At 33.7% G+C, this 26258-nt stretch overlaps 1 protein-coding gene across 1 annotated transcript in view; it reads left to right on the forward strand.

Moving 5' to 3' along the window:
- COL11A1 (collagen type XI alpha 1 chain) overlaps positions 1 to 26258 on the forward strand; it is a 235964-nt gene that overhangs the window by 47124 nt on the left and 162582 nt on the right. The window contains exon 5 of the mRNA XM_037815603.1: positions 25330 to 25458. Within this exon, the coding sequence (XP_037671531.1) occupies positions 25330 to 25458 (129 nt within the window). The remainder of the gene's footprint in view (positions 1 to 25329; positions 25459 to 26258) is intronic.

Consider the following 26258-nt stretch of genomic DNA (forward strand, 5'->3'; position numbering starts at 1 on the left):
CCCATGCATGTAAAATTATGTTTACACTATACTGTAGTCTATTGCATATGCAGCAGCATTGGGTCTAAGAAAACAATGTAAATACCTTAATTAAAATTATTTTATTGCCAAGAAATGCTGATCACCATCTGAATCTTCAGCAAGTTGTAACTTTTTGCTGGGGGAGGTCTTGCCTCAATGTTGATGGCTGTTGACTGTTGAGGGTGGTTGTTGCTGAAGATTGGGGTGGCTCTGGTAATTTCTTAAAATAGTCAACAGTGAAGTTTGCCCCATCAATTGATTCATCTTTTCATGGAAGATTTCTCTGTAACCTGTGATGCTGTTTGATAATATTTTACCCAAAGTAAAACATCTTTCAAAATTGAAGTCCATCCTCTCAAATCCTGCTGCTGCTTTATCAATAATAAGTTGGTATAATATTCAAATCCCTTGTTGTTGTTTCAGTAATATTCACAGAATCTTCAGCAGTAGTATACTCCATCTCAAGAAACCGTTTTCTTTACTCATCCTTAAGAAGCAACTCCTCACCATTCAACTTCTTTTTTCAGGAGATTGCAGCAATTCTGTCACTTCCTCATGCTCCACTTTTAATTCTAGTTCTTTTGCTACTTCTCCCACCTCTGTAGTTACTTCCTCCACTGAAGTCTTGAGCTCTGAAAGTCATCCATGAAGGTTGGAATCAACTTCTTCTAAACTCCTGTTAATACTGATATTTTGACCTTCTCCCATGAGTCACAAATGTCCTTAATGGCATCTAGAATGGTGAACCCTTTCCAGAAGGTTTTAATTTACTTTGTCCAGATTGATCAGAGGAACCACAATTTATGGCAGACATAACCTTACAAAATATATTTCTTAAATAATAAGACTTGAAAGTCAAAATTGCTCCTTGATCCATGGGCTGCCTAAAGGATTGTTCTAGTTTGCTAATGCTGCTGGAATGCAAGACACCAGAAATGGATTGGCTTTTATAAAAGGGCATTTATTTGGTTATACAGTTACAGTCTTAAGGCCATAAAGTGTCCAAGGTAACACATTAGCAATAGGGTATCTTCACTGGAGGATGGCCAGTGGTATCCGGAAAACCTCTGTCAGCTGGGAAGGTATGTGGCTGGTGTCTGCTCCAAAGTTGTGGTGTCAAAATGGCTTTCTCCCAGGGTGTTCCTCTCTGCGCTGCAGTTCCTCAAAAATGTCACTCTGTTGCACTTGGGGTATTTGTCCTCTCTTAGCTTCTCCGGAGCAAGAGTCTGCTTTCAACAGCCATCTTCAAACTGTCTCTCATCTGCAGCTCCTGTGCTTTCTTCAAAGTGTCCCTCTTGGCTGTAGCTCCTCTTCAAAATGTCACTCTCAGGTGCACTGACTTCCTTCTGTTTGTCAGCTCATTTATATGGCTCCACTGATCAAGGCCCACCCTGAATGGGTGGGGCCATGCCTCCATGGAAATTATCTCATCAGAGTTATCATCTACAGTTGGGTGGGGCGCATTTCCATGGAATCACTCAAAGAATTACAATCTAATCAACACTGATAGGTCTGCCCACACAAGATTACATCAAAGATAATTGCATTTGAGGGGACATAATACATTCAAACTGGCACAGGGATGTTGTGTCAGCAGGCACAAAAACATTAATCTCATTGTACAACTCCATTAGTGCTCTTGGGAAATCACATACATTGTCAATGAGCAGTAATACTTTGAAAGGAGTCTGTTTTTTTTAGTAGTATGTTTCAACAGTAGGCTTGAAATATTCAGTAAATCATGTTTTATACAGATGTGCTGTCATCCATGCTTTATTGTTCCATTTGTAGTGCACAGGAAGAGTAGGTTTAGCATCATCTTATGAATGCCCTAAGATTTTTGGAATGGTAAATGAGCATTGGCTTCAACTTAAAATCACCAGCTGCATTAGTCCCTAACAAAAGGTCAGTTTGTCCTTTGATGCTTTGATGCCAGATATTGACTTCTCCTATCTAGGTAAGTCCTATATGGCATCTTTTTCTAATAGAAGGCTGTTTCAACTGCATTGAAAATTATCTTACCTTGGTCTTCTGGATTACTTCGGCATCTAAATCAGCACTTACTGCTTCACCTTGTACTTTTATGTTGCAGAAATGACTTCTTTCCTTAAAGCTCATGAACCAAACTCTCATACTTCAAACTTTTCTTCTGCAGTTTCCTCCACTCTCAGTCTTCATAGAATTGAAGAGAGTTAGTACTTTCCTCTGGATTAGACTTTGGCAAGGGAATGTTGTGACTGGTTTGATCTTCCATATAGACCATTAAAATTTTCTCCATATCATCAATAAGGCTGTTTTACTTTCTTATCATTCATGTGTTCACTGCAGTAGCATTTTTAATTTCCTTCAAGAACGTTCCCTTTGCAGTGACAACTAGGCTAATTACTTGGCTCAAGGGGGCTAGCTTTCAGCCTATCTCAGCTTTCAACATGCCTTCCTCACCAAGCTTAATCATTTCTAACTTTTGATTTGCTTATTCCTTTATTAGAGAAGCTGTGGTTTTATAGAACAATCATATATAAAATATAAGATTCTCATACACCATCCTACCACCAACTCCTTTCATTTCATTTGTAATATTTGTTACAATTGATGATACCACATTTTTATAATTGCACTATTAATTAAAATACATGGCTTGGCTTAGGGTTCACTGTGTAGTGTAGCTCCACTAATTATCTTATATAATTTTCATTTTGTTGCCGTATATACAATCTAGCATTTCTCCATTTGAGCACATTCAGATATGTATTTCAGTGCTGTTAATTGCATTCACAATATTGTGCTACCATCATCACCATCCATTACCAAAACATTTCCATCATTCAAAATAGTACCTTGTACATTTTAAGTCTTAACTTCGCATTCATGATTTCCATCCCATCCCCTAGTAACTTATATTCTAGATTCTGACTCTGAATTTGCTTATTCTAATTGTTTAAATGCAGAGAGATCATCCAATATTAGTCCTTGTCTTCAGAGTTCATTCATATTATCACATGTATCAGGACTTCATTCCTTTTTAAGGCTGAATAATATTCCATTATATGTATATACCACATTTTGGTTAATGGACCCTTGGGTTGCTTCTGTCTCCTGGCAATTGTGAATAATGTCACTATGAACATTGGTGTGCAAATATCTGTTCGAGTCCCTGCTTTCAATTCTTTTGAGTATATACTAAGTAGTGGGATTGCTTGGTCATATGGTAGTTCTACACTTAGCTTTCTAAGGAACTACCAAATTGTCTTCACAGTAACTGCACCATTTTACACTGCCTCCAGCAATGAATGTGTTCCCATTTCTCTACATCTTCTCAAACACTTATTATTTTCCTTTTTTTTTTAAATAGCAGCCATTCTAATGGGTATCTCATTGTGGTTTTGATTGGATTTCCCTGATAACTAATTGTATTGAGCATCTTTTCATGTATTTTCTGGCCATTTGTTTATTTTCTTTGGATAGATGCCTTTTCAATTCTCTTGTCCATTTTTTAATTGCATTGTTTCTCTTATTGTGAAGTTGAAAAATTTCTTATATATTTTGGATATTAAACCTTTATGAGACATGGAGTTTCAAAATATTTTCTCCCATTGTGTAGGTTGTCATTGTACTTTCATGATAAGGTTCTTTGAGGCAAAGATGTTTTTAATTTTTATGAGGTCCCATTTAGCTTTTTTTTTTCCTTTTGTTTTTTATGCTTTGTATGTAAAATCTAAGAAACCATTGCTTAATAAATAATCCTGAAGATGCTTCTCTATGTTTTCTTAGGATTTTCATAATTCTAGTTCCTATAATTAGGTCTTTGGCCTGTTTTAAGTTTGTTTTTGTATATGGTGTGAGGTAGGGGTCTTCCTTCTAAGAGATATAGGGAAAGTATATGTGGATGCTATTGAAGTTAAATTGGTATCAAACTAGCTTTTGACTTAAAGCAAGAGACATGCAACATTTCCTTTCACTTGAACACTTAGAGACCATTATAGGATTATCAATTGGCCTAATTTCAGTATTGTTGTGTCTCAGGGGATAGGGATGCCCAAAGAGAGGGAGAAAGATGGGGAAATTTTTTAAATTTTAATATTTATTGAGATTGTTCACATACCATACAATTATCCAGAGATCCAAAGTGTACAGCCAGTTGCCCCCGGTACCCTTATACAGTTGTGTATCCATCACCACAATTAATTTTTGTTCAATTTTTAGAAACTTTTCATTACTCCAGACAAGAGACAAAGACAAAGAAGTGAAAAAAAAAAAAAAGAAAAAGAAAAGGAAACTCAAACCCCCCCATATTCCTAACCACCCCCCTCCATTGCTGACTCATAGTATTGGTCTACTACATTTGTTACTGTTTATGAAAGAATGTTGAAATACTATTAACTGTAGTATATAGTTTTCAACAGGTATATATTTTTTCCCTATATGTCCCTCTATTATTAACTTCTAGTTGTATTGTCATACATTTCTTCTGGTCCAAGGAAGAGATTTCTAATACTGATATAGTTAATCATGGATGTTTTCCACCATAGGATTCAGTTTTATACATTCCCATCTTTTGACCTCCAGCTTTCCTTCTGGTGACATATATTACTCTGAGTTTCCCCTTTTCACCTCATTCACACACCATTCAGCACTGTTAGTCTCACAATGTGCTACCAACACCTCTGTTCATTTCCAAACGTTTAAGTTCTTCCTAGTTGAACAGTCTGCTCATACTAAGCAACCACTTCCCATTCTTTAGTCTTGTTCTATACCTTGATAACTTATATTTCCTGTCTATGAGTTTACATATTATAATTAGTTCCTATCAGTGAGACCCTGCGATATTTGTCCTTATGTGTCTGGCTTATTTCACTCAGTATATTGCCCTCAAAATTTTGTCACCAACCCATTTTTTTTTAAGATGGTTTTGTTACCATGCTATACATTCCATCCTAAGTAAATAGTCGATGGTTCTCTGTATAGTCACATATTTATGCATTCACTACCCTCACCACTATCTATATAAGATCATCTACATTTCTTCCATAAAGCAGAAGGAAGAGTCAAGGAAGGTAGAGAGGCAAAAGAGAAAGAAAAAAGAAAGAGAGGGAAAAAAAAATGACAGCTAGGAAGCAAAAGGAAAGATAACCTTAAATCAAAGTAGAATAAAGAGTCAGACAACACCACCAATGTCAAGTGTCTCACACCCCTCCCCTAACCTCTTCTCTGCATTTACCTTGGTATATTACCTGTGTTACATTAAAAGGAGCTTAATACAATGATTCTGTTAGTTACAGTCTCTAGTTTATGTTGATTGCATCCCTCCCCCAATGCCTCCCCATTTTTAACACCTTGCAAGGTTGACATTCCCTTGTTCTCCCTTGTGAAAGAACATATTTGTACATTTTATCACAATTGTTGAACACTCTAGGTTTCATCAAGTTACACAGTATCAGTCTTTATCTTTTCTCCTTTCTTCTGGTGTCCCACATGCTCCCAACCTTCCTCTCTCAACCATATTCATAGTTATCTTCATTCAGTGTACTTAGATTGCTGTGCTACCATCTCCCAAAACTGTGTTCCAAATCTCTCACTCCTGTCTTCTCCTATCACTCTGTAGTGCTTCCTTTAGTATTTCCTGTAGGGTGGGTGTCTTGTTCACAGAGTCTCTCACTGTCTGTTTGTTGGAAAATATTTTGAGCTATCCCTCATATATGAAGGACAGTTTTGCTGGATACAGGATTCTTGGTTGGTGGTTTTTCTCTTTCAGTATCTTAAATATATCACACCACTTCCTTCTTGCCTCCATGGTTTCTGCTGAGAGATCTGCACATAGTCTTATCAAGCTTCCTTTGTATGTGATGGATTGCTTTTCTCTTGCTGCTTTCAGGATTCTCTCTTTGTCTTTGACATTTGATAATCTGATTATTAAGTGTCTCGGTGTAGGCTTATTCAGATCTCTTCTGTTTGGAGTATGCTGCAATTCTTGGATCTGTAATTTTAGGTCTTTCATAACAGATGGGAAATTTTCATTGATCATTTCCTCTATTATTGCTTCTGCCCCTTTTCTCTTCTCTTTTCCCTCTGGGACACCAAAGATATGTACATTCTTGTATTTTGTTTCATCTTTCAATTCCCAGAGATGGTGCTCATATTTTTTCATTCTTTTCTCCATCTGCTCCTTTGCATGTAGGTTTTCAGGTTTTACGTTCTCCAGTTCCTGAGTGTTTTCTTCTTGAGATCTGCTGTTGTATGTTTCCATTGTGTCTTTTGTCTCTTGTCTTGTGGCTTTCATTTCCATCAATTCTGCCAGTGGTATTTTTTTGAACTTTTGATTTCTGCCTTATATATGCCCAGTGTTTTCTTTATAGCCTTTATCTCTTTTGCCATATCTTCTCTCAACTTTTTGAATTGATTTAGCATTAGTTGTTTAAATTCCTGTATCTCAGTTGAAGTGTAAATTTGTTCCTTTGACTGGCCATAACTTCATTTTTCTTACTGTAGGTTGTAGTTTTCTGTTGTCTAGGCATCTGACCTCCTAGGCCACCCCAATCAGGTTTTCCCAGATGAGAACAAGCTCAGGTCACAGATGGAGGAAATATTCAGTATCTGGTTTCTCTGATGGTGTGTCTTAGAAGATTGACACACCCTGTGGTTTTCTGCCCAACAGGTGGTTATTTACTAATTTTTCTGTTGTTTATGAGTTGTTCCAGGGGGAGTAACAGGCTTCCACTCCTCTCTATGCTGCCATCTTAGCTCCTCCAGAAATGGCTTTTTGGTGGAGCAATCAGAACACACACATTTGTCCATTAAGTTTGCAATCTTATATGGGATGGTTTGTGGCACCCCAAAACAATTACAATAGTAACATCAAATATCACCCATCACAGATCATCATAACAGATATCACATGGAGCATAGTTATGATATTTGCTTTAAGGTCTCAGTTCTGGGAGTTTTAAAGTCCAGGTCATTTTGAGGTTGGTGTCTGTGTATTGCCTTTTAACTTAAGAAGTAGTCACAGTTTCCTCATCATATTAGCTGCTATCAAGATTTTTTGTTAATATTTGATTTTTAGCTGTTTTGATTATGAAGCACCTAAGCATAGTTTTGTTTGAATTTTTCTATTTGAGATTTGTTGACCTTTTCAAATCTCAAAATGAATGTTTTTCAACAAATTTGGAATTTCAACAGATTTCAGCTATTACTTCTTTAAATACATTTCTGCCCTAATCTCTTTCTTGTCTCCTTCTGGGACTCCAACTACACAAATATTAGGACTTCAATTTTGTCCTATATGACCTTTTCTTTTCTTTTTTATTTTCTTGTTTGCTTTCAAATTGAATTATTTTTATTGATTTATCTTCAGATTCACTGACTTCCATTATGTCCATTCTGCTACTGAGTCCATTCTACTGTTTTGTTTATTTCAGTATTACATTGCATTTCTCATTTCTAAAATTTTTATTTTGTTTTTTTGGTGCTTTATATTTTTCTGCAAAAATTACTAACTTTTCATTCATTTCAAGTTTGTATTTCCTTTATCACATGGAGCATAGTTATAATATTTGCTTTAAGTTCTCTCAGTTCTCGGAGTTTTAAAGTCCAGGCCATTTTGAGGTTGGTGTCTGTGTATTGCCTTTTAACTTAAGAAGTAGTCACAGTTTCCTGGTTCTTTCTAAGTAGCGTAATTTTGGGCTATATCCTGTTCATCTTGAATATTGCATTATACATAATTAGGGGTTATGGTATAATCATTTGGAAAATTGTTGATGTTTAAGATTTAGCAGACAGAAAACTAGGTAGGTTCAGATCATAAATTTTTCTTGCCTTCTGTGGGCATTGGTTCAAAGCTCATTTTTTTTCAAATATATCTTTGTTGGTTTTGTTCTGTCCCACGTAAGTGAAATTCAGGAGTAATTCTGAGACTTGCATGGATAGTTTTAATCTGAGTTCAATTCTCTGAACTTTTCCAATACTGATTTGGGTCTGTTGCACAAGCTTAGTGCAGGAGTTAATCTGAGATTTGTTTGGTTCATATAAAAACTCAAGACATCTCCTTCAGCTCTTTCTCCTCTGGAATTCCCACACACTGCCTGACCTGCATATTTTTTTTCCTTGTTTCTTCTGTCTAGAAACACAAGGTTTCACTCAATGTCTTAGCCAGAGTACTGTGGCACTGCTCAGCTAACAAGTCCTGCCCTCAGGGCAAAACCTTAAAACTTTGAGAGGGGAAAAACAAACAAACATGAAACCTAACCCCATGTGGTTCTCTTCTCCATGTTTTGAATCTCCTCCACGGTCTGCCTGCATTTGTTGACTTTTCAGAGTTCTTACATCTTTGTTTGCTGTATTTTGTTCAGAGTTTGAATTTGTGATCAGCAGGAGAGCTGGATTGTATTGGGCTTACACTGCCGTAGGAGTATTGGAACTCTCAAGGTATAAAGATTTTTAAAATGTCTATTCCTTACTATAAAATATATTTGTGTGTGTATATATATATACACACACAAATATATTTGTATATATAGTTAAATATAAATATAAAATATATTTGTGTATACAAATATGTTGTACACACACACACACACACACATCACTAGGGGTCTTGACCAAAGTCTCATCTTCAAAATCTTTAAACTTGCAAAATTTATCTCAAAATACTTCTTGCCCTGAATTTTCTGTAGCCGTGTTAAAACGTTTCAAATTATAAGAAAAAAAACATGTTATTACTATTTTAAAAAGTTATCATTGTATGCTTTCAATCTAGAGTCTGGAACAGAAAGCTGTATTCACTAATAATTTTAAATCTTATATCTGCTTTATAAAAATTTAGAAGTCTGTCATAAAATATGAAATTTTTGGAACAGAAAGGAGGCAGAATGTTTACAGATGGTGAAGTAATTTCTACTGTTTCACCTGGGAAATGTGAGATGAATATGAAAGTATCAGCCAGCATCTAACAAGTGCAAGAGTGATTGAATGAAAGAGATTATGATTATCATGCCACTTGAGGATTTTTTTTTTCTTTTATTTTTAAGCCATATACACAGTATTTAATACTATTTATTGACTCTGGAGTCAGATAGGATGGATTTGATATATGGCTTTGGAATTTACCAGCACAGAAACCCTGGGCACTAGACTCAACCCCTCTGTGTCTTTGTCCTCATCTTCAAAACGGGATAATGGTGGTACCTACGTCACAGAGTCACTTGAGAATTAAATGAATTAATATTTATTAAATACTTACATTTCTGTCTTGCAGTAATGAGTGTTATATAACTGTTCACTAGAAATAAAAACTGTTTCTTCCATTGATTTTTTTCTGAAAGTAGGTTAAAATAATATGGCTAACATAATAGTTAAATTTGATTATTTTAAAGATAACAAACTTAAGCTTTTAGTTTATTATTTTAAAGAAACCTTCAATCCTTGAAAGCAAAAGTAAAATTTCATTCAGAAATGGGATTTTATTACTTACTCTGGCAAAGTAGCAAGAGTCAACAAAACAGAACACAAAGAAGCTTTGAATTTCCTTATGGTTGTTTAGTTTTGTTCATGTCCCATAAATCATTTGTTTAATAAATGCATTTGGGAATGTGATTGTAGATTTTTCTTTTTTAGTTGTTAAAAGCATAGATCTGGAACCAGTTTTGTGAGTTATGTTCTGTGTAATGTATTAAGACACCCAAATTTTGATTTTTTTAAATGCCAGGAAATAATACAAATTTAGGAGAAATGACAAATCGTAGATACCAAATATGAGGTAAAGATTTGGTAGAGTTGTTGGTCAGGCACAGCCCAATGCAAATTGAGTGCAACAAACACAGGTTCACTGAAAATTAGTGTTCAAATCCTAAGGGACACCATTCTCCTGTGTAATATTAGGATTTGACAACAGGACTGCTTTAGACTCACGGCCTATTGAATTGCCCCGTAGAACAACGCTAATATGCATAGTTCTTATGGCTTTCATGCAGAACCAGTCAAGTGTATCTACATAATATCTGCTAGTAGTAGTTTTATAAACCATAATTTTTTTCTTACTGTAACACATTTAGAAATGGTCAGATTTTATTTAGGCTTGGTGAGTAATCATCAATTACTCACAAACTTGTAATACCAAATGTACAGTTTTCTTTTGTGAGTTTTGTTATTAGGAGATAAATAAGTTCCACTACTAACCATATCAAAAAGTATGGAGAAGCAAGCAATCCCTACAAGAATAAACTGAGTCACAATTTTGGTTTAACCCTTTTCAGAGAGTTATTAGCTATTTCTGAAAGGAGCATCTGTTTTTTTGGCTGTTTGACTTGTAATTACATTCCTTATCGCTGCATACTGAGTTAGTCTGACAAGTGTGGTGAGGCACAACACACAAAAATGTGCGACATTATTTATGACCAAGCTTCAGTGACTCTGTGGGACACTTTCTCTGTTCTTTCTGGATGTCACTGTACTTTATTATCCAACAGCCATATGGTATCCTGTTGCCGTTAGGACTATGTGGGATCAGTTCTGCCCCACTGTTTTGTGATATGCAGATAAATAGTCTGTATTTGGGGACCTTGTTGTGTGTGATCTTTTATTATATTCCATTTTTAGTAGGATTCAGATTTCAGAGCTCTATATAGGATCCAAAGTACCACTGTATATAGAATATTGCTGTTTCTCTAAACAGAGCTTTAATCCTTTCAATCCAGTTCTCCACTTTTCACTTATTATTAGTACACTACTGGCTGCCAAGAGTGCACAATCAAGTACCACAAATTGTATTTCATCCCTTTTATAAATCTTGTCTCTCAGTAGATAATTCATTTATCCTAAAGTTTATACCTGACCTCTTTATTTCTTCCGCCGTTGAGGTATATTATTAGTCTCTAGCATTTTCCTAGCTTCTAAAGAACTAAAGCAGCTTGCATTTGCAGTCTTGTTTTCATATCTCTATTATCATGTTTTATAATTATCTATTAAAGTATAGCTTTCTCACTAGATTATAAATCCCTTGAGTGCAGGATTTATATCAGTTTAATTTTGGTATTCCAGCAGTTGCAATAAACACAAAGTTTGGCATAGTATTTATAGTCAGTGAAGATTAGTGAATGTGTGAATGATGCTTTAACTGGTAGTAGTTAAGGCTTTGCTAGTGGAATGAGAAAGCAGAAATTTCAGGGATAGCTGTAGGAGAGCTATGCCATTGAAAGTTGGCTGCTTATTAAGTAGTTGATTATTGCCTGTTGAAGCAGAATTAATATTATGTACCTAACACTGTGCTTTTGCTTAAATAAGGATATAAATGAATAAACAGTTGTAATAAAACATGATTGTGTTCCATAAAAAAGACCTACAAATGTTCAGTGGGGCCCAGAGGAGGGAGTAAGAGTTGAAGCTAGAACAATGAAAAATAAAAGGTCATTTAAAGATAAGTATGCATATGCAAAAGATGAAAGTTTTGAATAAGCAAAGCTGGTCTGAGAAATGTAATGTGCTTTAGGGGCATTTCAGAGATGATCTGCTTGGTGTATTGACGCCTGTTTATTTGTGAACAGCCTTTTACACTGTGCTGAGAGGCTAAACTTCAACCATTAGGCCATTAGAAGTTTCTTTAAGTAGAAGAATTTAGCATTCAGATTTGTTTTTTGAAAAATATTTTTTGTGGCAGTGAAGGAGTTAGTCTAGAATTGAGAGAACCTGATGGTAAATAAGAAAGCACTTGGTGTTGGAGCATTGGTTCAAATAAAGGTATTTGGAGTAGGGACAAAGCTGTGGCAGAAGAAATGGTTTGAAGGTCTTTACTTCAGGATGATAATGTGGGTTACAATTGGCAAGTATTAAGCAGACATGAACTTAGCAACTGCAGGCTGCTAGCATTGATAGAGGTTTACTTCTTCCGAACGCGAACTTTGGGGAATTTTAGCTAACTGTAGAGAGCTAAGCCAACTGTTTGATTTTAACAAAGATTTAAATTGGCTAAAAGGCCATAATATTATCCTGGACAAAATTATCTTATTTCACTATCCTTGTCCACATTTCCTGAGTTTCAAAGTCATCACATAGTTAATGTGAAATTATTATTAATAGCCCAAAAGAGTATGATAAAAATGTGATAGATTATTTAAATTATTGCATAAATAAACTTTTTTAGGAACTAAATCTTTTTTTAAGGCACAGTCTGAAAAATAGAAAGTTCTTAGAAGTATGGCAGGTATATAGGGAGTGCCAATTAATTGCTATCTATTATTACAACTCTTATTATTATATTTTTCTTGGATAATTGCAAGAACCTTTTAACTGATCTCTCTTGTTTCTATTTTTACTGTCTGCTAGTCTATTCTCTAAGCAGCAGGCTTTGATGCATCCCTGTCAAATAGTTTCTGGCTGAAAGAATTAATGAGTGGCTAGAAGTATGTCACCTCTTTGCTCATAACTCTCCAGTGGCTTTTCATCTCGTTTCGAGTAAAAAGCAAAGCTCTTTTAATGGTCTGCAGGATAGTAGGCCATCTGTACCATACCGCCTGCCCCTTTTCTTTGACCTCACTTGGAGCTCCTCTCCCTCTGGCTCCCATAGCTCCAGCCAGAAGGCTTCCCTTCTTCAAACATATCAAGCAGGCTCTTGTCTCTGGGCCTGGGAATCTACTAGTTCTTCTGCCTGGAAGGCTCTTTCCCAGATATCTACATTTCTGAGACTCTCAGCTCCTTCATTTATCTCTGTGTCCCTTTACCAGTGAAACCTTCCACGGTCACACTTGGTAATTTAACACTCTACCTTCTGACTCATCTCTCTTATTCTGCTTGTATTCTTCATAGCACTTTTCACCTTCTGATGTACTACATTTTGCTTATTTTGTTTCCCCTTGGACTGAACACTCCAAAAGGGCAGGGGTTTTGGGTGTTTTGTTTACTGCTTTATTCACAGTGTCTAAAATAATCCCTGCCACTTAGTAAACATTTCTTAATAAGCAAATAAATATACTTTCTAACACTAATTAATTCAAGGTTTATAAATCATCTATAGCAAAAAAAGAAATGAAGAAAAGGTGAGTTCTGTTATTTTTGTTCTAACTTCTTAATTATTTTAAATTTTATTTTATTAATTATTGTTATTTTTTTTTTAAGAATAAATTCACATGGTAGCTATCCTTAAGGAAGATCCCTTGTTTAACACTGATAATTTAGAAATTATAAGATAAATGTGGACTTTTTTGGTAGGGTTTTAAACAACTTGAGGAATTTTCTATAAATTTGGTAACTTTTTAAAATTAGTAGTACTTTCAAGTAATATGGGAACATGATAACCATTTTCAAAATTATTAATAAATTCAGGAAAAAATGGGAACACTTCTCGTATTCTTAAAATTGTTTGCTCAGGCTGGTTTGGGAGACACAATGCAAATAAGAGTATGTGAGTAGCAGTTCTGTCTGTGATTATTTGGTTTTCCTCCTCCTTTCCTTTGAATTATGGTTCAAAGTCAATCTTTGATGCATTTTTCAATTAAACTAGCATTCTAAGAATTTGGCAGCTTTCCTTTACCACACAAAATAGCTGAGAAAGGATGATTAACTGTATGAAATGTTTGAAAAAACTGTTATGAGAGTGAGTGCTTTGGCAAATTCAGATGTTTGGGTAGACAGGAGACACAGGTTTTCAATTAATCTGATAATAGCAGTTGCTTCTTGAGGAGTTTTATGCCACATTTAATATTTAATATCAGCCTTGTTCTTGGATAAACAACAAAAAATCTCTACCAAGACCCATCATACTTTGCAACAAAGCTCTAATGTCAAATATGGAAGTCTTTTTATTGTCTAAGAAATATTTTATGGAAACCGTGTAGAATTTTGAAAAACTGTTGGTTTTATAGTGAACATGCTGGAAACTCCTTAGTTAAATGTCTTTTTCTATTCAATTCATTATTTCCTGATGGAGTTGACTTACCGAATAATGACTTTAAGAGTTCTGAAACTGAACATATTTTGGAATTTACTTATGGAAGAAGTACAAATGAATTCTACAGCAGCATTTCTTAAATTTTACAGTGCTGATATACACATTGTCTAGAAGTTGACCAAAGGTGTTTTCTCCTTTAATTGTCCCCAAATATAATAATATATTATTTTTATAATGTTTTATAACATTAATAACATTATATTATTAACATTATAAACTACTTAAACATATACATTTTTAGAGTTCCTTTCAGGAAGACAAGATAAGTAATAGTGTTCTTAATTTACAGATGATGTAAATTTTCCTCATGCTGAATTAATTGCTTGAATGACTCCTTCACTAAACAGTCATTTATTGAGTACCCATTGTGCACATACCTGTTCTAGAAACTGTGGCTAATACAGGGAACATAACAAAAGAGTTTTTTTGTCTCTCAAGAAATTTATATTATGGTAAACTTAAATGGACAAAATAGATTGGTTATGTAGAGAAGCCCAGACTATAGTGCCTGTTGTCTTCTTGTAAAGACAATGCATTTTCTTGCTGAATGACATGCTACTAATTATTTGAATCCTTAAACTTAGTATATATAAAAGGAAAGTGCCAGTTTCTAGTCCAGGGTCCTCAAGTATATGGTCTTTCTCCAACTTCTCATATTTACTTCCCTAAGAGTTCACTCAAAGTTCTGTCAGGAAACAGAACCTTGCTTGGATGGTTTCAGAGGCATGATCTGGGTTTGGGAAATCAAGAAAGGAGGCTCAGAAACATGGGAACTATCATTCCTTTCATTAGGACTTCAGGTTCAAGTGGTAAAAATAGTGGTTTAGAGCTCAATGAAAGTTGGAGGTTTGCAGGAGGGGCTTTCTCATAGTGGCGTTAGTGGAGAGACGACACAGCCACTGCCAGAAACACTGTGGCAGCCAGGAAAGCATGGGGGAAAACTACCGGCCTTTTTCTCATCCCTCTCTTAGTAGTAACTTCCATAACCTGTACTGAAAAACAGACTGCAAGGGAATCTGGTGATGCAGGCTACAGGGATCAGATTCATTGTGTACATAGTAGGAAAGAGAAATGTGAATAATAGGATTTGGGGAGAATAAGAGAATGCCAAGCATCACTATATTTAAAGAATAAAGCTGGAAAGTTTTTAATAAATTATCTCTTACTTCAAGCCCTTTCTGAATAGTTTCTCTGATATTCCCAGATGAGAGTCATCCCCCAATCTCCTCCAAATTTCTCTCTTCCTCATAATCGACATACAGTAGTGTTTTAGTTTGCTAGGCTGCTCAAAGCAGATAGCATGAAATGCATTGTCATTGACAAAGGGAATTGGTTAGCTTACAAGCTTACAATTTTGAAGTTGAGAAAAATATCCAAATCAAGGCATCATCAAGACAATATTTTCTTCCCAAAACTGGCTGCCAGCAATCCTTGACTTTTCTGCCACAAGAAAAGTCATCTGCTGATCTCTCCCTTTTCTTCCCAGTTTCTTGCTTTCAGCTCTTTGTTTCTTTGGCTTTCTCTCTATATATATTCATCCCATTTATAAACTACTCCAGTGAAAGGATTATGACCCACCTAGGCCATGCCTTAATTGAAGTAACCTTATCAAAAGATCTTACTTAGAATAAGTTTACACCCACAGAAATAGGTTAGCTTTAAAAACATGATTTTCTGAAGGACTTACAATTCGAAACCACCACAAGTAGATACTAATGAAAGATGTTTTTGTATATTATGCATTTGTATATAATGAATCTCCATTACCATGCTATTTAAGAGTACAATCTGGGTCTGATTTACCTCTTTATTTCTCTTCCCCTTCTCATGAATGAATGAATAGAATGATTGGTAAACAGAGCCAAGGACAGAGACTCTGGAAAGCCATATGAGTGTTAAATTTCTTGTTCAAGTGAGAATTAAATGTATTAGGAGAAATACAATTTTTATCTGACTTTTAATGTATATGTGCTTATTAACCAAAAAAAAAAAAAGTTACTTGCAGTAATATATAAAAAATGAAAATATTTTGCTGGAGGAAAAATGTAGTTTGTCCTGTAATAGTTAAGCATATGAATGTTGTATAACAGGTTTGCTTTTGCCTTCAACAAAAAAAGAGTACCTTCCAAATACTCTGATTTCAATAGGAAATTCTAAGCTTTCAACTTTGAGCATGTCTCCTTCTTTTACTATTCAACAGATTTAAGTACCAAATGATCATATGCTGTTATGAGCAGAGAAGTTTTTCACATTGATGTTAAGAAAAGTTTTTTAATTAAAAAAGTAAAATATCAAGTACTTTATTATGTATATGCATACTTGTAAAATCCACCTAAGTTTATATATTTCATAAAATGTCCAATTTTGATTCAAATCACTAAGAGAAATTTATCATTTATTGTTATGTAGTAATAGAGTGGAGAAAAATAAGGAAATATTTTTAAAAGATTTGTTATTTCTGTGACAGTATTGTTTTTTATTATAATCAGAATAATAAATGTATTGAGATGCTAAAATCATGTTTCTTTTCATTCTTTAACAGATATTTTCTCTATACTTAAAAATAGGCAGCAAAAAGGGATGATGCCAAAATGATATGTGAAAAATTATCTTCATATGTTTAGTTTACTTGCTTGGAGTAAATGTGCTAGTTCAAGTGTTAAACTCTGTATGAAAGGACATAACAGTCTATCCTTTCTTTTTTAATATTGCGAAGACAATTACTTTAAAAATAAGCCCAAAATTTTCTACCAAGACAAAAGCTGTGACATATAAAGTAAATGTCAAATTATGCTGCAGACTTTGAGTGACAGGCAAGGGAAGTCATAGCTCTTTACACAGGCCATATTTGACCTTATTAGTTATATGAACTTTTCCTTTGAGTCTAAGTGTTAATTGCAAGTTAAAAATGTTAGATAATACCTAATATTTCCTTTCATGTAAATGATATATTTTCTCATTAATTTTAAAAAATAAGGTCTCAAAATGGTTTCCATTTTGTTTAAAAAGGCTTTTTAGATTTGTAAATGCAATTTGAAATATATTATTTTTGACGTAGATGTTTGTAGAAAGTATCAGATGAATTTATTTTGGGAAGGATATCAAATTGTGGTGACTTAAAAATAAAATGTTCACTATTTAAAGAAATTTTGAATAATTCTTATATCAAAAGAAGAATTCTTTTGTAATTTGAGATTCTTCTTTTAGTTTTTCAGATTTGTAATTTAAATTTTTACATGAGGATTTACTTAAATCCAGAAAGAACTAAATGTATTATTTTACTCTTGGTTTTTATTAGTATGAACAGATAAAATGTAATTCAGAACACAAAATATAAAATTCTGATAAAGGAAGAAAAATCATAGACTTCAAAAGAGAATATATTTTTTCTACCATTTTTCTTCTTTTTCATTGTTTATATGGAGACAAATTAGAATGTAAGTTCATCAATATGAACTTAATGATGAAACCAAGAATTGTTTTAACTTTTGTACTAGCATAATAAAAATGCATTTAAAAATTAGTCATATAAATGGATATTTAAACTCAGTCTAAACTCTGGGATACTTTAATTTGATATATATTTTTTAAATATCTGATAAGTATACTTAAACTTATTCCCCTTGTTTACTCTTGGAGTTAAATATTTTCTTAAAATTCTTACTTTCTATTATCTCCAGTGGTCCAAGGGAAATTTACACATGATGATACTTTTAGGTGAATTATCTAATTATCCTGAGTTCCAGATATTTGCCAAAGTAAATTATTCAGTATTTCTACAGCATCTACTGAATTCCAAGCCCTGGACAAAGTCAGTCATTATCCCTGTTATAAATAAAAATACTTGTTTTGCAGTGTCCTTTATTCAGTCATAAAACAACACTTAAGAGAGATAAATAAAATAAACTAGCATTAATTCACTCCAAGCAAGGTATAAGATCATCTTGTCTGTGATTATCAGTGAGGAAATGGTGTGAGGTGTTACAGTAAAAGGAGCATGGGCTGTCAGATTAAAGGGAAATTTTCTGAGTCATTGATTCATTGATTCTTGTAATTTGGTTTAGCATCAGTAATACAATCTAACAGTCAGCAGGCAGAGATGTTACACAGTTCAAAAATAAATGAAGGCTATTTTCTAAAAAAAAAAAAAAAAACAAACAAACAAAGTAAAACTGAACTAATGTGACTAATGTGGAAACTACAATTATCAGTCCACTGCTTTGAATTAAGATACTGATTTCAAAATATGCCCTTTATTATATTTCTGAATTGATTAAATGGTTTTGCCATCCCACTGTTGCTCATTTCAGAAACTGCAGAATCACTTTCCAGTGCTCTCTGATGCACTTTCTTCCGTCTTTTCTATACTTCCCCCTCCTGCTCTAGCAACATCTAGTCCATCTCCAAATCTTGCAGATAGATTTTCCCCAATATCTCTGCTCAGTATCTCCTCTACTCCATTCATTTTACTGCTGACTTGGTTCAGTTTCTTGACAGTTTATTGCAATAGACCCCTGACTGATTTCCCTCTTCCAAACTGGTCACTTCCAAGTCATCCTCCCCTGTGTTGTCAAAGTGATTTTGTCAAAATGCAGCATTCATCAATTTACTCTATTGTTCAAAGGCCTTAAATGGCTTTCCATAACTTTAAGGGTTCAGTGCACATACAGGCCTTTCAAAAATTGGTTCCTGGCTTATTTTTTTGTGTTTTATTTTATCTTTCCATTGTCTACCCTTCACACTTTGTAGCACTTTCTCTGAACTTGCCATGCAGTTTCATGCCTCAAAAGTTTTGTCTACAATGCTTTTTCTGCTTTTAATGCTCTTTCCCTTCCTATTTTCTCAATGTACCTAGCTCTTACTTGCTTATGTTAGTCCATCAAGAGATTCCCAAGAAGCTTTTCATGAATGTCATCTTCCCCATTGAGATACTCACAAGTTGCAAGTTAACAGACAGGAATGTGCAAGGAGAAATTTTGAGGCTAGATGCAGCTGTGTGATTTACTTCAGCAATACAGGACATGAAATTTCTAATTTTATAAATTTCTGAGATTCGCTGAGGCACATATTCAATTAGGCATTTGGAGTCTTCTTTTCCAGATCTTACCAAAAGAAAATTATTCTTTTAAAATATAAGAAAAGTCCAAGTTTTAATATGTAAATTTTAGATCTACCAAGATTCAGAGTAGAATCAAAAACTCTATGTGATTCTAGAGTTCCTAGTTACTAGCTTGGCATTCAAAAAGGACTCTTGTTTTTCAGTTATTGTTGAAGATTGAGCCAACATTTGCATTAAGTGTTTTGGTTTTATCTGAATTTCTCCTATATTTCTTGAGGTATTATTTCCCAAACACAGAATCCACACACGGGCCTCATGATTCCATTAGATGGAAGTGAACAGCCAGCTGATCAGAGTCTAGTTTTCTGTTGCTCATTCCCTCAAGTCAGCTGATGTGCTGTATAATTCAGTGTATACTCTGACTGTGAACTTACTTTATCCAAGCACTGGCTGGCTTCATGGAGGATGTGAATCAAATCTGAAAATGACACTCAACTGACTAGATATTAAGCACAATTCATACACTGTAATTTTCAGTAAATATTATTTCCTTATACATGCAAAAATTTTGTTTTAACTTGTGCATTTCATATAGAATTATTTAATTACATTTAATTGCATTCATATCACAGAAAATAGAATATCTAGGACTCACAGATAATTTATAAACATACATACATATGAATATTATATATAATTTTATGTAAATATAAAAACAAACCAAACAAAAATTGTTAGCACAAGTGCACTATTTTAGAGCTTTTTAGATTGGTCATGATAAAATTACAGCAGGATCCTTTGCAATGCATGTGACATTCAGAAGCCCCTCATCTATATAGATAATTTCTACTGTCTTTCTTACATTCACTTTGTTTTCCCCTTCTAGACTTATTGTGCTAATAGGCAAATACTGTAGTATAGAACCAGTTAGCACAACTGTAGATAACAAGGTAATTGCATCAAGTCTAGTTTTAATCTTGACTTCATAGACTTCGAGAGGAGGATTATACCTTTTTCATGCCTTGTATACTGCAGGTGCCAACTTTACTTGGTAACTGAACATTTTCCCAGCTGTGGAAATTTTTATGACACTATTGAATCTAAATATTTACAGTTCATTCAACCTCTCAAGATGCTTTTGTTTATCTACAAACTGTCTCACAACATATGTCACATGATTAACATAAAACACTGTAAAATGCTTCTGGGGAAAATAACACTCTAATTTTTTTACTTAATTTTCAAGTTTCTTTCGAATAGTGTATTTATGACTGGATATTAAACACCTGAAATAGGAATTCATAGTGGAAAGGTTAGCAGGGTTCCATTTAATGCAGCCAAGTGCATTAACTAGAAAAAGAAATACTTAAGGAACCATTACTCTTCTCAAAAATATAGTTTTTAAAAATGCACTATGCATATGAGATGGGCAGTTTTTTTGTGTATTAGCAGCAGCCTCAATTGGCTCATTATATCCCCTATGTAATTAAGCATGGAACTGAAGAATTTTTAGTCCTAGAAGAGACCTTAGAGGTGATGTCTCAATTCATCCATGTTTCAAATAATAAATTAGCTTAAATTACTTAAAGACGCCCACGTAGGCAAAACGTATGGCAAAACTAGGAGAGTATTCAGGATTATGGTTTCTAGTTGAGTGTTGTTCCCTTTACTCAGTGATGCCTCATTATTTTCCTTTTAGTATTGCAGAATTAAGAATTGTACATTCTAACTTCTCTTTTTTATTTGTGATTATTCATTTATAATAACTCAGGTGAAGCTACACAGTGTTTTAAATTGATCAGTTGGTATTTGAGAAGTGCCACCATTAATTTAAAAAAATTATATTCATTTTCTATGAGCATAAGTAAGCATATGACAAATATTAGAGAATCCTGCTTATTTACAGAAAAAGATCTTGAGAAAACCTCAGAAGCAATTTAATTTGATTGATAAATCATGTATATTACATCATGACATATGAAAATTAAGCACTAATAATTAAATACTAATAATAGTATGGTCATTATAAGATATGATTTTCTGGATGGATATTTGCTACTTCTGCTTTTTAAATGTTTTACTAGGGAATAAATTAGGAGTCTTCTAATTTGGTGCTTCCTGAATTTATAACAATATGACATGCAATTTTTAAGCACTTTCTGAAGGAATGAAATGAATGAACTTGAATAAATACAAAAAAAAACGAGACGTTTCTGAGTTCAACCAAATCTGTCTCAATGTGACTAAACATTGCAGAATTTCACGTCAATGAAATTTATATTGGTGGACGTGTGTTTTTGATGTTTTAATTATGGAAATTTGCCATTTTTATAGTGCTAATGAGGGGTTTTTAGATAAGTATGTTTAGCAGGTGATTGGCAGTATTCATGTAAAAGTCAAGGTATGGGGCAAATGAGGGGTAAACTAAAAAACTAGAAGAAATGGCTTGGAAATGAGATGTCCATTATGGCTTTGAAAAACTCCAACATATTCCTGGGAATCTAAGAGGTCTAGATTCCATATGTACAAGAGATACCTGAGAAAGCCCTAATCTCTCACGTCTGGCTGACCTTGAGTCTCTGCACAAGCAAGAACTGAAAACCAAAACAGAGTTGTAAACCATCAGAGTGTTGCAGGTGTGCCCCAATACATACATAAAGCCTCTTGGCAAATTCTGGGATGCTTATTGTTTCAAGGTGTTTGAGGAAATTTCTGTCTAATCATTTGCTGATCACTAAACTGACCAAGCTAGATTTCTTTGGCCATGGGCAACAAGGAATACAGAATTACAGGATTACTTCAGGAAATTCACTAGACAACCAGCAACAAAAACAAACAGAAGCAACAGCAGACACTGGGGGAAGGAATTTGATTCTCAGAGTTGTCATATTATATCATTATAATGTTTAATTTTTAACAAAAAATTATGAGACATGCAAATAAAAAAGAAAGTATGGTCCTGACAAAGTATAAAAAGAACCATCAATAGGAAGTGCTCCTGAACAACCACAGACATTAGACTTATTAGACAAAGACTTTAAATTAGTAATTATGAATATTTTCAAAGAACTAAAGGAAACCATGATTAAAGAACTAAAGGAAAAGCATAAGAATGATGTCTCACCAAATAGAGAATATCAGTAAAGATAGAAATTATAAAAAATAACCAAGTATAATGTCTGGAGTTGAAAATTATAATAACTGAATGAGAAATCCAGTAGAGAAGCTCAAAAGCAGATTTCAGCTGCCAGAGGAAAGAATCCACTCACTTGAAGACAGGTCAATTGAGATTATCCAGTGTAAGGAACAGAAAGAAAAAAAATGAATAATAAAAAAATTGAACAGAGCCTCAAAGACCTGTGGGATATCATTAAGTGTACCAACATATGCATATTGGGAATTCCAGAAAGTGAAGAGAAAGGTGCAGAAAGAATGTTCAAAGAAATAATGGTTCAAAACTCCTCAGACTTGATGAAACACATTAAATTATATATCCAAGAAGTGTAACAAAGTACAAGTAAGATAAATTCAAAGATATCCATACTTAGAAGCATCATAACCAAACACACTAAATGACAAAGACAAAGAGAGAATCTTGAAAATAGAAGAGAGAAGTGACTCATTATATGAGAGGGATCCTCATCAAGTTTAACAGCTGATTTCTCATCAGATACCAGGGAGGCCAAAAAGCAGTGAGGTAACATATTCAATGTGCTGAAAGAAAAAGACTATCAAAAATTCTATATCTAGCAAAACTATCCTTAAAATACAAAGGTGAAATCAAGACATTCCCAGATAAAAGCAGATAATTTGTTGCTAGCAGGCCTACCCTAATAAGAAACACAAAAGGAGTTCTTCAAACTGAAAAGAAAGGATACTGGACAGTAACTTGAATCTACAGGAAGAAATAAAGAATACTGGTAAAGGTAACTACATAGGTAAACATCAAAGACAATACAAATAAATTTTTATGTTTTGTTTACAACATTTTCCTTCTGTGTGATATAAAATATGATGGCATAAAGTGATAATTATCACACTGTGTTGATAGGCTTATAATATATACAGGAGGGAGGGGGATCACAGTTATATAGGAGCAAATTTTTTATGTAGTATGGAAATGAAGTTGAAATTAATTTGGCTAAGGTTGTTTTATAGTAAGACGTTAATTGAAAACCTTAAGGCAACCACTAAGAAAATAACTCCAAAATATAGTGAAAAATAAAATGACAAGAAAATAAAAATGGTATACTAAGAAATAACTTATAACAAAGGAAGACAGTATTAGAGGAATAAAATAACAAAAGAAAATAAACATAAGACATACAGAAAACAAATGACAAAATAGGTAATAAGTGGAAACAATCCAAAACACCAGCAGCTGATGAATAGATAAAATGTGGTATGTACACACAATGGAATAGTATTGGCAGCAAAAAGGAATGAAGTACTGATACATGCTACAACGTGGATGAACCTTGAAAACATTATGCTGAGTGAAACAAGCCAGTCACAAAAGACATCATATTTTATGATTCCATTTATATAACATGTCCAGAATAGGCTAATCCGTAGAAACAGAAAATAGATTCATAGTCAGGGTCTAGGGAGAGGGAGGAAGGGGGAGTGAATGACAATGGTTAATGGATTCTTTTTTGAGGGTGATGAAAATTGTCTGAATTTAATAGTGGTCATGGTTGCACAACTCTGTGAATATACCAGAGTTACTGAACTGTAAACTTTAGAAGAGTCAATTTTATGATTTGTGAATTATATCTCAATCAAGTTTTGTTTTGTTTGTTTTTAAAGTGTAAGTGTAGAAATGGAAGTGATCCATAGGAATAAATGCTAACTCTAAGGATGGTAATGTCAAATAGTTTTTAGACTGAAGAAATAATGCTGAAAATAAAAATAATTACTCCACCAAAGGTAGAAAAGGCAAATATTTTATAAAGGATTACTTGCTAGGATTAAATACCATCCTCTTTTCTTGGTATGTCTCACAACAATTTACTTATATCTTTTTCGCATTATGTATTTTATTCTTCCTTTTATTCCAGGTTTTGCATTCTTAACCAAATTTTCAAGCTGTGTTGAATATTTAGGGGGATATTTTCCTGTTTTCTAACCACTAGAGTGCGCTCTCCGAAGGATATGGATGGTATCAAATCTATGTTTCTCCCTCCACAGTACTATGTTCAAAGATTTGTGTATAATTTCTCAATAAACATTTGTTGATGACTAAATCAATGCTGTGGTATAGATGTGCAATGAATCCTTTACTAGTGTTCCACTTTTGTACTGTAATGGCTATATTTTCATGCAAAATGCAGTCAGTTCTATGAATCAGACTTATGTGCGCCAACATATGGGGGCTTCAATTTCCAAATCAAAAGGATATGAGTCCATACATTTCTCTGACCTGGGTGTAATTTTGAATTAATGTGATCATGACCCTCAGATTTAAATCAAATCAGTTTCATGTTGAATTATATATCCATTTGGAAATAGTCAAATTGCCTCAAGAGCACAATATTAGGACTTTTCCCTAGTTGATACAGTATCCAGAAACTCCTGAAAGAAAAACTCTTAAGGCAATCCTATTAATAAATATTTCAAATCTTTGTCTATTAAAATCATACAGATATCTAAATAGGGGAGTTTTAATATATGCTTAGGCACTCCATTTTTTTCCTAAATGGAAATGTCCCAAATGCATACTTTTTGATTTATAATTTACTTTTTTTCTAGTTTTCTTCTTCTCTTACTCATATCTGTAAGTTGGAATTTCAAACTTTTGATACTGATTCTTCTAATAGAACACAATAAATGGATGTATACTTTCAATTTAAAAATTCTCATATAAATTTGCCTTACAATAATAATTCAATCTAAGTTCATTGAGCCCTTTAGTTATTTAATATTAGAGTGACATTACTGTCTTTATATATTTATTCTGTTTTTTTTAGTTTATTTACTTATTTTGTGTCTATTACTTACATTTTATTTGAACCATAAAGTGCAGAGTAAACTGAGAATGCAGTGGAATCAAGTTTTTACAAATAGATACCTATAAGGTAGATTTCCTAAATCACAAAATAGTATTGAATAATAGCTTAATATCATTAGGTAATTTATGAAATAAATGTGAGTTTCTCTCTTAATCCTATGAGATTATTTTTAACATTAAAATATAGTTGAGTGATTTTTCTTCTTCAAGTATTTAAAAATAAGCTACACATTGCCCTAGATGAATTTGTTCTAGCTATATGTGTGTTCGAATATGCTGATTACATCCATGTTTATTTCTTTGCAGGGGGACATTCAGCAGTTGTTGATCGTCGGTGACCCCAAAGCAGCCTATGACTACTGTGAGCATTACAGTACAGACTGTGATTCCTCGGTGCCCAAGGCTGCTCAGGCCCAGGAACCTCAGGTGGATGAGGTGAGGAGCGTAACCAGGCCAGGTTTTCTCATTTCGTTGACATGGGTGCAGCCAGGAATTTTAGATTCATACCTACTTATCCAGTTTTCATTCAAGCATAGTTTTTATCTAGTAGTGTACTAATATTTCTAGGAAGAAGGGATTCCAAGTTATTTGCTGCTTTTTTTCCCCTCTTGTTTAGATTTTTTGCTACTTAAAAGTTCTTAAAAATAGAGAACTTTTGTGTATCTGAGTATATGCCTTTTTAGGGGGAGACAAGAAAAAGATAACTTCTAAAACCTATGTTTCTGCCCTTAGCATTTAAATAATTAAAACAGCCTTAAGAGAAGGGTTAACTATTTTCTGGTATACTTAGCATTTTCCCAGGTGTTTGACAATTTGTGCACGTGAAAAAGTGAACTAGAGCTGTCTTAAAATGTTCAAGATGTGTTGCATATTTAGGGGGATATTTTTCTATTTCCTACAGGGCTAAACTACATTGATTTTTTTTTCTTGCCCACAGTTTGGCATAAAGAGCCAAATTGGAAATGGAAATGGAAAACAATGTGAGCAGATGGCAACAGCTAAAACTGGTCATATACTTTGATCTTATGTCACTTTAGTTGAAATTCAAGTATGAACCCATTCTTTCAGCATACGGTTTTGCAATAAAAGTCATCGTAATGAAATTTGACTCTATATTCCTTCAGACCAAAATTACATATTTCTGAGTTAGTATAATACAAACAATTTTGTTATACTTGGTTATCCCAAAGAACAAATATAATCCGGTTCTAGTACAGTTTGACTGGAAGGGATTT

Source organism: Choloepus didactylus, chromosome 2 (genome assembly GCF_015220235.1).
Source record: "Choloepus didactylus isolate mChoDid1 chromosome 2, mChoDid1.pri, whole genome shotgun sequence".
Classification (NCBI taxonomy): domain Eukaryota; kingdom Metazoa; phylum Chordata; class Mammalia; order Pilosa; family Megalonychidae; genus Choloepus; species Choloepus didactylus.